Source organism: Oncorhynchus mykiss, chromosome 1 (assembly GCF_057628025.1).
Source record: "Oncorhynchus mykiss isolate SJ-2025 chromosome 1, ASM5762802v1, whole genome shotgun sequence".
Classification (NCBI taxonomy): Eukaryota; Metazoa; Chordata; class Actinopteri; order Salmoniformes; family Salmonidae; genus Oncorhynchus; species Oncorhynchus mykiss.
The window spans coordinates 9532319-9545439 of NC_143022.1; the positions used below are offsets into that span (position 1 = coordinate 9532319).

Genomic DNA, 13121 nt, shown 5'->3' on the forward strand with positions numbered 1-13121 from the left:
TGGATTGTTCTCAAGCAGTGAAGCACACTTCTCTCTCTCCCAAAATAGCTGAGGTCAAACGTTTGTAGCGACATAAAATGAGGTAAGTTAATTGTTTTCCGACATGCAACACATTCTACGGTGGCTTCACGTCGCCCCACTTGCTTTGTTAATTCTTGCCCAGCAGCATTTCATGTAAACTCCTCTTTCCCCCAGATGGTAATGGAATGAACAGGGCACATATTAAAACACTAACGACCTTAAAAGTATTAAGAACAGTTGCTTCTAATGTTACATTTTCAAACGTTAGCTCCATAACCCCAACTGGCATTCCACAGGCTTTCCTAAAGAACCGAACCCAACTTGGGAAACTAACCCCCTGTGTCACTTAAACTCAATGTGGAACATCCTCATCTAGTTCTCCGGTAACAGTTCGCACTTCGCAGCCGAAGACTAAAACGTCTGTTGAGATGTCAACATTGATCTTTTATTTATTTGTTTAGATCTGACGTGTATGTCTAAGAGTGTATTGCCCCTTGTGCATTCAATGTGAGTGTGTGTGTTCAAGCCCTGGGTATGGTAAGGAGACTTCAGCAGCATGATGGGGAGACCGTTCACTGTGTTTTGTGTAAACTAGACTGGGCAGAATAATAGCAGGCTGGTGGCCAGGCTGTGATGAAACACTGGAGAGAATGTAAACCATCCTAAACGTGTATGATTAGGGGGAGTACACTATGTACACACAGAACATGCAGGGGGAAAAAAATAAGCACACATGCTCCACTTTTTCATTTTATTGTACTGACAGAAAATGATACCATTTAACAAGAGAATGTCAAACATTCCCTGTCTGACAAAGGGGGCCATGACAGGGAAGGAGCATGTAAAATAAGTAAGGGGGAGTAGACAAAGAGGTGCATGCTGGGATGTGAAGATTATTCCTGTAGAAGCCTGGTAACGTCACCTGTGGAAGGAAAAGGACAGAGCGGTTAGGATACCACCTGACCAGGCTCTGTGTTTGATCACAAAACACCCATAATTCATAACTTTTTTTTTTTTTACAGGACTGTTTTGTTTATTGGGCATATCTATATTCAAATGTTTATTAAATGACAATGAACTTTTAAATGATCATAATTTAAAAACAGTCATTAAAGTAACTGTACAGCGAAAAATCTTACTTTTAAAAGTTCATATTCTGTTAACTCGTACCCAAATAATGTTGACGACTCGTCATATACTCGTGTGACCAAAGCAGAAATTGTAGAAAAATAAACACTTCAATAAACACTTCAAAAAAATAATACTAAAACTTGTATGTCAGATAATTTAAAAAATGCCTGTCATTTCCTCAGAGGAGGATGAGTTGGCCAATCAGCAGTCTACTCACATTAATATTTTCAATTACAGGTATATTACACCCACAACATTCCAACACAGAAAAGCTGCTTTTTTTAACATAATCAATTACCATTTTATTGGAAGGAAAACTATTTCAACTAGATCTCTGGAAACATTGGACAGTTTAAGAGATTTTTTAAAATATTGACCACAGTGGTGTGTTTTTGAAATCACCGTACTCGCAGAGCAGGAGCATTTCTGATCCCAAAGGGCATGACAATATCTAAACTTTAATCTTGTTTAACATGGGGGGAATAAAATGAGGACCAAGACAAACATAACATTGTTTTGATGGCCAAAAATGACAAAACAATCTTGCTCGGCTCTCTATACCGTGCAATTACAGATGGAGGGTTTGGCGACGGCAGCACTGTTTACATTCCATAGGCACTGATGAACGCGAGCCAGGTTAGACATGGGAACAAGACCCCAAAGACCTGCACACTGTACCATTACCTCTCTCTGAACCATCAATGTGACATAGCTACTCTGAGACTGTTGCCTGTATAACTGTATTACAAGGCGATGCTGAATATTCAGGTTGCTTGATCCTGAAGGTTTGAGTTCTCGCACAAAGCGTGAGGAAATGGTCTCTATATTTACCCCTAGGCTGGGGATACAACGTGTTCAGCACTATCTACAGCATTTGCTGAAACAAAACTTGTTTCTAAGCAAAAACCCTCACTTTCAGAGTGAACCCATTCAAAAATGTTTTATCTGAAAACCATCAATTGTACCCAGATCCATCCTGTGGAAAACACTGGTGCAGGACACATACCTTTTTGCTTGGACAGCATTCATTCGTCAACGTACTCGAAGGACTCGGGGGCCTCGGGCTCCTGTTCCTCCTCCTCGATCTTGGGGCCGTGGGCAGAGACAGGCTCCACCAGCTCCTCCTCTTCCTCGCTGGTGTCCTTCATGATGATAATGCCGCCGGTGTGCAGCTGGAGACAGATAAGGGACACGGACATGAGGGACACGGACATGATGGGTGTCTTTAAAAAAAAAAAAAGTTTTTAAATTTTCTGGGGGTGGTGCAGGTGTCATATTACACAACACCTCGTCTACCTCCCCAAATGAGTTGGTTGTCTCGTCATACTCTGTGAGCACATTGCCCTTGTAGTGGTTGTACAGTACATCATGCAGCATGGTTATCACTGTAAATAATTTAGAGGTATGGTCAGGTCCAGACTAAAGCATCAGGTATGGTGAGTACTGCCCAGACTAGATTTTTCCTCCTACATTATCTCTGGGCAGCTAAGTAACACTAATTTACACACAGACCACACTACAAGACCTTAGGAACAGTTGCTGTGTGCTCGGATTGCCTTCTACGGAATAGGTGAAATGGAATCATCACAATATAGAAGGGGAGGTGGGAGGCATACCCTGGCCCCACAACAATGCTTCACTTCGTGTTAAAACACCGCCTTAAAAAAAAAAACGAATAGTTTTAGAATACAGACAAGAGCAAAAACACTCAAGTGTCATATGATATGACCCATGATGCATTGCTCTCAGCTCGATGCGTGTTGATTTGACATGTAACCAAACGATAGTCCTCTTTATAGGAGTGGGATTAGGATAAGTGTGTGGGTGACTGCATCTCTCATGTTATTTACTGTGGAAAGCTGTCAACATTTTGCGCAGGGCCAGAGTGGTTTATTCTCAGGCAACTGTAAGACACCGTGGATATAACCAGGGCTTGGTTGGAAAGACGAAAAAAAGATGACTGATGACAGCTCCAACGCTGGATCCAAAAGCTAAAAAAAAAAAACGAACCGAAAATCTTTATTTTTGACCAAATTTAAAATGGCATTGCAGTTATCACAAAAACTACCGTCAACCGGTCTGGATCATCATCAAGGCTAAAATAAATAAAACATGCGTAATGCAACAATTCTGTCAATAGAAGGATAAACATCTTTCAAATCATTTGCCACGTATACAGTGCATTCGGGAAGTATTCAGACCCCCTCGACTTTCTCCACATGTCATTACGTTACAGCCTCATTCTAAAATTGATTAAATAAAATCCTCAATCTACACACAATAGCCCATAATGACAAAGCAGAAACTGGATTTTCAAAACGTTTGCACATTCATTATTTACATAAGTATTCAGACCCTTTGCTATGAGACTCGAAATTGAGTTCAGGTGCATCCTGTTTCCATTGATCATCCTTGACATGTTTCTACAACTTGATTGGAGTCCACCTGTGGTAAATTCAATTAATTGGACATGATTTGGAAAGGCACACACCTATCTATATAAGGTCCCACAGGTGGCAGAGCATGTCAGAGCATAAACAAAGCCATGAGGTCGAAGGACTTGACCGTGGCGCTCCGAGACGGGATGTGTCGAGGAACAGATCTGGAGAAGGGTACCAAAAACAATTCTGCAGTATTGAAAGTCCACAAGAACATGATGGTCTCCATCCTTCTTAAATGGAAGAAGTTTATAACCACCAATACTTTTCCCAGAGCTGGCTGCCCAGCCAAAATGAGCAATAGTTCCTCTGTGGAGATGGGAGAACCTTCCAGAAGGACAACCATCTCTACAGCACTCCACCAAATCAGGCCTTAATGGTAGTAGAGTGGGCAGACGGAAGCCACTCCTCAGTAAAAAGGCACATGACAGCCCGCTTGGAGTTTGCCAAAAGGCACCTAAAGGAATCTCAGACCATGAGAAACAAGATTCTCTGGTCTGATGAAACCAAGATTGAACTCTTTGGCCTGAATGTCAAGTGTCACGTCTGGAGGAAACCTGGCACCATCCCGACGGTGAAGCCTGGTGGTGGCAGCATCTTGCTGTGGGGATGTTTTTCAGTGGCAGGGACTGGGAGATTCAGGAACGAGGGAAAAATGAACAAAGTACAGAGAGATCCTTGATGAAGTCCTGAGCGCTCTGGAGCAGGTTCTCAGACTGGGGCGGCGGTTCACCTTCCAACAGAACAACGACACGGAGCACACAGCCAAGATAACACAGGAGTGACTTCGGGACAAGTCTCTGAATGTCCATGAGTGGCCCAGCCAGAGCCCGGACTTGAACCCATTTGAACATCTCTGGAGAGACCTGAAAATATCTGTGCAGCGATGCTCCCCATTCAACCTGACAGAGTTTGAGAGGATCTGTAGAGTGGAATGGGAGAAACTCTCCAAATACAGGTGTACCAAGCGTGTAGCATCATACCCAAGAAGACTCGAGGCTGTAATCGCTGCCAAAGGTGCTTCAACAAGGTACTGAGGAAAGGGTCTGAATACTTCTGGAAATGTGATATTTCTGTTTTGTCTTTTTTAAAAACATTTGTAAACAGTTTTTGCAGTGATGTCCTTGTCCCATTGCGCACTATCGACTCCTGTGGCGGCCCGGGTGCAGTGCACGCTGACACGGTTGCCGGGTGTACAGTGTTTCCTCCGACACATTGTTGCGGCTGGCTTCTGGGTTAAGCGGCCGTTGTGTTAAGAAGCAGTGCGGCTTGGCTTGGCTGGGTTGTGTTTCGGAGGACGCGCGGCTCTTGGCTCTCACCTCTCCCGAATCCGTACGGGAGTTGCAGCCATGAGACAAGACTAACTAACAACCAATTGGAAGAATTAAAAAAAGAAAGAAAAGATTGCAGTTGATATGCGGCCATTGTCAATGGTAGAGTATGTTGGCCGCCCTGATGGCATGACTAGAACCAGACTACAAGATGACCCTGGATGAAAAATTGTATAATGATCGCTATGCAAGTATAAAGTGTGAGTTCTCAAACAACATAACAACAGATGGTCGAATGTCTATGAACACTCAAAGAAAAGTGAAAGACTAAAGTTACATACATGGGATGCTTTAGTGAATTTCAGAATGTCTGGAATAGAAAAGGCAGAAATAAAACAATTCATACAAGATACATTACTGCAACAAGCCATCACATTGATGAGAAGTGGGAAATGAAGTCCAATGTACTACTGACAACCGAGCACATGGAGAGGAACACAGCAGAGAACCTGAAATGGCATTAACTACCATCGTTGCTGAGTGGCTGGGGGACAGCAGTAAGGTGAGTGCTGTCTACTAGGTAGCCAGGAGAGCAGTAGATTGAACTGCTCTGTCTGGTAGGTAACCAGGACAGCAGTAGACTGAACAGCTCTGTCTGGTAGGTAGCCAGGACAGCAGTAGACTGAACAGCTCTGTCTGGTAGGTAGCCAGGACAGCAGTAGACTGAACAGCTCTGTCTACTAGGTAGCCAGGACAGCAGTAGACTGAACAGCTCTGTCTACTAGGTAGCCAGGACTGCAGTAGATTGAACAGCTCTGTCTACTAGGTAGCCAGGACTGCAGTAGATTGAACTGCTCTGTCTGGTAGGTAGCCAGGACAGCAGTAGACTGAACAGCTCTGTCTGGTAGGTAGCCAGGACAGCAGTAGACTGAACAGCTCTGTCTGGTAGGTAGCCAGGACAGCAGTAGACTGAACAGCTCTGTCTACTAGGTAGCCAGGACAGCAGTAGACTGAACAGCTCTGTCTACTAGGTAGCCAGGACTGCAGTAGATTGAACAGCTCTGTCTACTAGGTAGCCAGGACTGCAGTAGATTGAACTGCTCTGTCTGGTAGGTAGCCAGGACAGCAGTAGACTGAACAGCTCTGTCTGGTAGGTAGCCAGGACAGCAGTAGACTGAACAGCTCTGTCTGGTAGGTAGTCAGGACAGCAGTAGACTGAACAGCTCTGTCTGGTAGGTAGCCAGGACAGCAGTAGACTGAACTGTTCTGTCTACTAGGTAGCCAGGACAGCAGTAAATTGAACTGCTCTGCCCCCTAGCGGTCATAAGCAGGACCATATCTGAATTGTGAATTCACGCCATTTTATGATTTTTTTAAAAACCCCAGTAAATTTTTTTTTTTGTGTGTGTCACATCTCTACCAGAAACGCACTTTAAAAAAAGTCACGTGTTCACAGAATCACACACCAACCGTACGTACCGGTTTGAAGGGCTGGTAGCGGCACGTCTCGGGCATGTTGAGCACTTTGAGCTGGGCGGGCATCACTCTGGCTGGGTTCTCCATCAGCTGGAAGTTGGGCTCAGGTTCTTTCTTCTTCTCCTTCTCTTTCTCCTTCTCCTTCTCCTTCTCTTTCTCCTCATCTTTCTTTTCTTTCTCAGCCTCCTGTACCTCCTGAAAATCCAACAAATACAATGTTAAGCGTTTTCCCTCCCTTTTCCTGATTAAAACCCACGACTCAGTGAGTCCGCAATGCATTGGATGATAAAAAACATGACGATGGCAGTAAGGGTCACCTCGGAATAAAGTGAGTCTTCATTTCATATGTTTCCTGACACCACCACTCTCGAAGACGTGTTGTTAATCTGGAGATGGGTGACACACTCCTTATTGGTTGTCTTGCACTTGGTGGCCAGTGATTTGTCAGGCTCTCCCTGCCTCCTATCTGTCCCTTGCCCAGGTCTCCCTGCTGCTACCACAAGGCCCTGCACCATCTGACGCTAGGCTGAAAACTGGACCATAGGTGTGCAATGACTTGTATCAGCAGTCCTGTTTGTCTACGTGTGTGTGTGTGTGTGTGTGTGTGTGTGTGTGTGTGTGTGTGTGTGTGTGTCTCAACTAAAAACAACACTTCCACAGTGTTTGTGTGAGAGAATAAAAAAATCTCCACTGTCCAATGCCTTTGGTTAAAACGAACAAACTGATATAACTGGGGGTTAAAATACTCCCTCCTTCTCGTTAACCTCGATGACACCAAGTCCAATCAATCAAACTGAGCGGATCCAACTTTGCCTGGGATCGCAGAGCCATCCCTCAACGAGGACGTGAAATCTAGCATGGTGGACGCCATCAAACATAGCGATTACGCCCAGCAGTCAACATCCCACTGAAAGCAATACTGGCACTGGGTTGACAGAGGCTGTCAGTAATGGTATGTATTCCAGCCGTGTGCTTCATGGATAACTTGGTCACATCAGTGGAGGGGGGGCTGGGGGACCTTGCCAGGGCTGGCAGATAGCTGCTCCTTAAAGGGATACTTCACTCATTTCCTGAGAACTGATATTTAAAAAAAGGCCTAGTTCACTCACATTTCTTAAGAACTGCTACGTTAACCCATAAGAGTCTAAGCCCTGGGGGGCAGCGGGGGGGTGACGACGACACTTCATTTCCTGATTTGAAATTCCAAGAGCCCTTGAAGTATAAAAACGTTTTTGTTTTTATTTGAATAAAAATATATTTTTGGCCTTTTAGCCGATACAAACACATGGAATAACATATTCGCTACATGGAACAAAAGATAGTTTCTCCCCCACCCCCCCCAACAAAAAAATCTAAAGGAAGTTTGTTCTGAAGTGTCCGTTTTAAACATTTGTTATCCATTTTATTTGACGTATTTTCATGTGGTCATATTAGTTTCTAGACCAAACCGTTCGGACAATAGACGTTTTCGTGAGAAGACTGATTTTCGGGATGTCTCATGGTCTGACAACACCGCTGTAGCTCGGTCACCTTTCACCTCAGAAGGCCGTCATTGGCGGATGTGGAGGACTTAACGCGATGCTCATGCAAAAAAACAACGTATTTCTCTAGTTTAAACTGATGGATTGATGGGCATTTTATTATTACGCTAATTAGATTTCAGCTCGAGAGTTCACTCAAGATTTCCTGAGAAAATTCTTCTCTCTGCATGGTTGGTTAAGGGCTTGTAAGTAAGAATTTCACTGTAAAAGGTTGTTGTATTTGGCGCATGTGACAATTAAAATTTGATTTGGAACTGCTACTTTAAAAAAAACATTGGAGAGTTGACTCATTTCATTGATGGTTTTCTTACCTTTGAAATGGTCTCCTCTGCAGGTGTCTGTGTGCCTGGACATCAGACATAAGAAGCTTTGTGGGATACTGAGTGAAATATTAGTGGCGGAAGTTGCAGACTGCAGAGGTTCGAGACGTTAAGGGAGACTGTTTTCAGGTCTTTGAACCATTAGTTCCTCACGACCAATTACACAGATCATTCCTCAATAGGCTGGTCAATACGAGCAAAGATCTGTTGTTTGGGACAGGGGCTACAGGATTCCTGCTTGAGGAAGGTTAAAAAACATCTACATAAAATGCAAGACTTAATTTGAAGAAAAACTATTTTTTTAAACGATATAAAATAGAAAGTGGTCTCTATGAGGCTGGCCATCCTATGAAATGATTGTGTTCATACACTCACTACTTCCATCTTCTCCTCCTCTTTCTCCTTCTTCTCCTTCTCTTTCTCCTTCTTCTTAGCTTTGGCTGTGATGGAAAGAACAGCAGTAGACACCTATAATGGAGGAAGAGAGTGAAGGGGGTGTTGGCACAGTAAAAAAACAAGGCACTGAGGGACAATGACAAAACCTCTCAAAAATATCCGCTGTTTTTTTTTATATTACGTTATTAAAATGTACCCATGTTCTATAATGAGCCAAGACTCTGAGTGGCCAAAATAACATGGTCTCAGACTGACAAAATGAAAATGAGAGTTCAAAAGGGACTCTAATAACAATAAATGGATCTTGGCTGAGGACACTTCATTCAGGATGACCGTGAGAAGCTGCGAAGGCGACTTCAGTCCATTAAAACAGGGTGAACGTCACTATTGAGGGACTCTCACCTTCTCCTTCTCTTTCTCCTTGGGTACCTCCAGGGCCGGAGGGTAGGCGAAGGTGGAAGGCTTGCAGTTGGAGCGGTACTGCACCTTGGGCATCTGGACAGGGAAGACAACAGCTGAGAGAATAGTCTGGCATGGATACAGTGGGGTGGGAATGACATGGATACAGTGGGAATGACATGGATACAGTGGGAATGACATGGATACAGTGGGGTGGGAATGACATGGATACAGTGGAGTGGGAATGACATGGATACAGTAGAGTGGGAATGACATGGACACAGTAGAGTGGGAATGACATGGGTACAGTGGGGTGGGAATGACATGGATACAGTGGGGTGGGTATGACATGGATACAGTGAGGTGTGAATGACATGGACACAGTGGGGTGGGAATGACATGGATACAGTGGGAATGACATGGATACAGTGAGGTGGGAATGACATGGATACAGTGGGAATGACATGGATACAGTGGGGTGGGAATGACATGGATACAGTGGGGTGGGAATGACATGGATACAGTGGGGTGGGAATGACATGGATACAGTGGAGTGGGAATGACATGGATACAGTGGAGTGGGAATGACATGGATACAGTGAGGTGTGAATGACATGGATACAGTGGGGTGGGAATGACATGGATACAGTGGGGTGGGAATGACATGGATACAGTGGGGTGGGAATGACATGGATACAGTGGGGTGGGAATGACATGGATACAGTGGGGTGGGTATGACATGGATACAGTGGGGTGGGAATGACATGGATACAGTAGAGTGGGAATGACATGGATACAGTAGAGTGGGAATGACATGGATACAGTGGGAATGACATGGATACAGTGGGGTGGGAATGACATGGATACAGTGGGGTGGGAATGACATGGATACAGTTGGGTGGGAATGACATGGATACAGTTGGAATGACATGGATACAGTGGAGTGGGAATGACATGGATACAGTGGAGTGGGAATGACATGGATACAGTGGAGTGGGAATGACATGGATACAGTGGAATGGGAATGACATGGATACAGTGGAGTGGGAATGACATGGATACAGTGGGAATGACATGGATACAGTGGGAATGACATGGATACAGTGAGGCGTGAATGACATGGATACAGTAGAGTGGGAATGACATGGATACAGTGGGAATGACATGGATACAGTGGGAATGACATGGATACAGTGAGGATGAATGACATGGATACAGTGAGGCGTGAATGACATGGATACAGTGGGGTGGGAATGACATGGATGGGGTGTGAATGACATGGATGGGGAGTGAATGACATGGATACAGTGGAGTGGGAATGACATGGATACAGTGGGAATGACATGGATACAGTAGAGTGGGAATGACATGGATACAGTGGGAATGACATGGATACAGTGGGAATGACATGGATACAGTGGGAATGACATGGATACAGTGAGGCGTGAATGACATGGATACAGTGGGGTGGGAATGACATGGATACGATGGGGTGTGAATGACATGGATACAGTGGAGTGGGAATGACATGGATACAGTGGAGTGGGAATGACATGGATACAGTGGGAATGACATGGATACAGTGGGAATGACATGGATACAATGGGAATGACATGGATACAGTAGAGTGGGAATGACATGGATACAGTAGAGTGGGAATGACATGGATACAGTGGGAATGACATGGATACAGTGGGAATGACATGGATACAGTGGGAATGACATGGATACAGTGGGAATGACATGGATACAGTGGGAATGACATGGATACAGTGGGAATGACATGGATACAGTGGGAATGACATGGATACAGTGGGAATGACATGGATACAGTGGGAATGACATGGATACAGTAGAGTGGGAATGACATGGATACAGTAGGGTGGGAATGACATGGATACAGTGGGAATGACATGGATACAGTGGGAATGACATGGATACAGTGGGAATGACATGGATACAGTGGGAATGACATGGATACAGTGGGAATGACATGGATACAGTGGGAATGACATGGATACAGTGAGGTGTGAATGACATGGATACAGTGAGGCGTGAATGACATGGATACAGTGAGGCGTGAATGACATGGATACAGTAGGGCGTGAATGACAAGGATACAGTAGGGCGTGAATGACATGGATACAGTGAGGCGTGAATGACATGGATACAGTGAGGCGTGAATGACATGGATACAGTGAGGCGTGAATGACATGGATACAGTGAGGCGTGAATGACATGGATACAGTGAGGCGTGAATGACATGGATACAGTGAGGCGTGAATGACATGGATACAGTGAGGCGTGAATGACATGGATACAGTGAGGTGTGAATGACATGGATACAGTGAGGCGTGAATGACATGATACAGTGGGGCGTGAATGACATGGATACAGTGAGGCGTGAATGACATGGATACAGTGAGGCGTGAATGACATGGATACAGTGAGGCATGAATGACATGGATACAGTGAGGCGTGAATGACATGATACAGTGGGGCGTGAATGACATGATACAGTGGGGGTGTGAATGACATGGATACAGTGGGAATGACATGGATACAGTGAGGTGGGAATGACATGGATACAGTGGGAATGACATGGATACAGTGAGGCGTGAATGACATGGATACAGTGAGGCGTGAATGACATGGATACAGTGGGGGTGTGAATGACATGGATACAGTGAGGTGTGAATGACATGGATACAGTGAGGCGTGAATGACATGGATACAGTGAGGCGTGAATGACATGGATACAGTGAGGCGTGAATGACATGGATACAGTGAGGCGTGAATGACATGGATACAGTGAGGCGTGAATGACATGGATACAGTGGGGGTGTGAATGACATGGATACAGTGGGGGTGTGAATGACATGGATACAGTGAGGTGGGAATGACATGGATACAGTGAGGTGGGAATGACATGGATACAGTGGGAATGACATGGATACAGTGGGGTTGTGAATGACATGGATACAGTGGAGTGGGAATGACATGGATACAGTGGAGTGTGAATGACATGGATACAGTGGAGTGTGAATGACATGGATACAGTGGGGTGTGAATGACATGGATACAGTGGGGTGTGAATGACATGGATACAGTGGGGTGTGAATGACATGGATACAGTGGGGTGTGAATGACATGGATACAGTGGGGTGTGAATGACATGGATACAGTGGGGTGTGAATGACATGGATACAGTGGGGTGTGAATGACATGGATACAGTGGGGTGTGAATGACATGGATACAGTGGGGTGGGAATGACATGGATACAGTGGGGTGTGAATGACATGGATACAGTGGGGTGTGAATGACATGGATACAGTGGGGTGTGAATGACATGGATACAGTGGAGTGTGAATGACATGGATACAGTGGGGTGTGAATGACATGGATACAGTGGGAATGACATGGATACAGTGAGGCGTGAATGACATGGATACAGTGAGGTGTGAATGACATGGATACAGTGGGGTGTGAATGATATGGATACAGTGAGGCGTGAATGACATGGATACAGTGAGGCGTGAATGACATGGATACAGTGAGGCGTGAATGACATGGATACAGTGAGGCGTGAATGACATGGATACAGTGAGGTGTGAATGACATGGATACAGTGAGGTGTGAATGACATGGATACAGTGAGGTGTGAATGACATGGATACAGTGAGGCGTGAATGACATGGATACAGTGAGGCGTGAATGACATGGATACAGTGAGGCGTGAATGACATGGATACAGTGAGGCGTGAATGACATGGATACAGTGAGGCGTGAATGACATGGATACAGTGAGGCGTGAATGACATGGATACAGTGAGGCGTGAATGACATGGATACAGTGAGGCGTGAATGACATGGATACAGTGAGGCGTGAATGACATGGATACAGTGAGGCGTGAATGACATGGATACAGTGAGGCGTGAATGACATGGATACAGTGAGGTGTGAATGACATGGATACAGTGAGGCGTGAATGACATGGATACAGTGAGGCGTGAATGACATGGATACAGTGAGGCGTGAATGACATGGATACAGTGAGGCGTGAATGACATGGATACAGTGAGGCGTGAATGACATGGATACAGTGAGGCGTGAATGACATGGATAC

At 45.0% G+C, this 13121-nt stretch overlaps 1 protein-coding gene across 4 annotated transcripts in view; it reads right to left on the reverse strand.

Moving 5' to 3' along the window:
- Nucleotides 1-758: 758 nt before the first annotated feature.
- The window catches only part of psmd1 (proteasome 26S subunit, non-ATPase 1), a 61422-nt gene continuing 49059 nt past the window's right edge, over nt 759-13121 (reverse strand). For 2 of the 4 annotated variants that reach the window (XM_021614254.3, XM_090238081.1), the window contains exons 21-25: nt 8997-9089; nt 8574-8666; nt 6341-6532; nt 2159-2324; nt 759-943 (exon numbers count right to left, since the gene is read on the reverse strand). In XM_021614254.3, coding sequence (XP_021469929.2) covers nt 2178-2324; nt 6341-6532; nt 8574-8666; nt 8997-9089 — 525 coding nt within the window. In that variant the 3' untranslated portion in view covers nt 759-943; nt 2159-2177. Of the gene's footprint in view, nt 944-2158; nt 2325-6340; nt 6533-8567; nt 8667-8996; nt 9090-13121 lie in introns of all 4 variants that reach the window. The other 2 variants (XM_021614202.3, XM_021614129.3) reach the window with 1 other exon arrangement.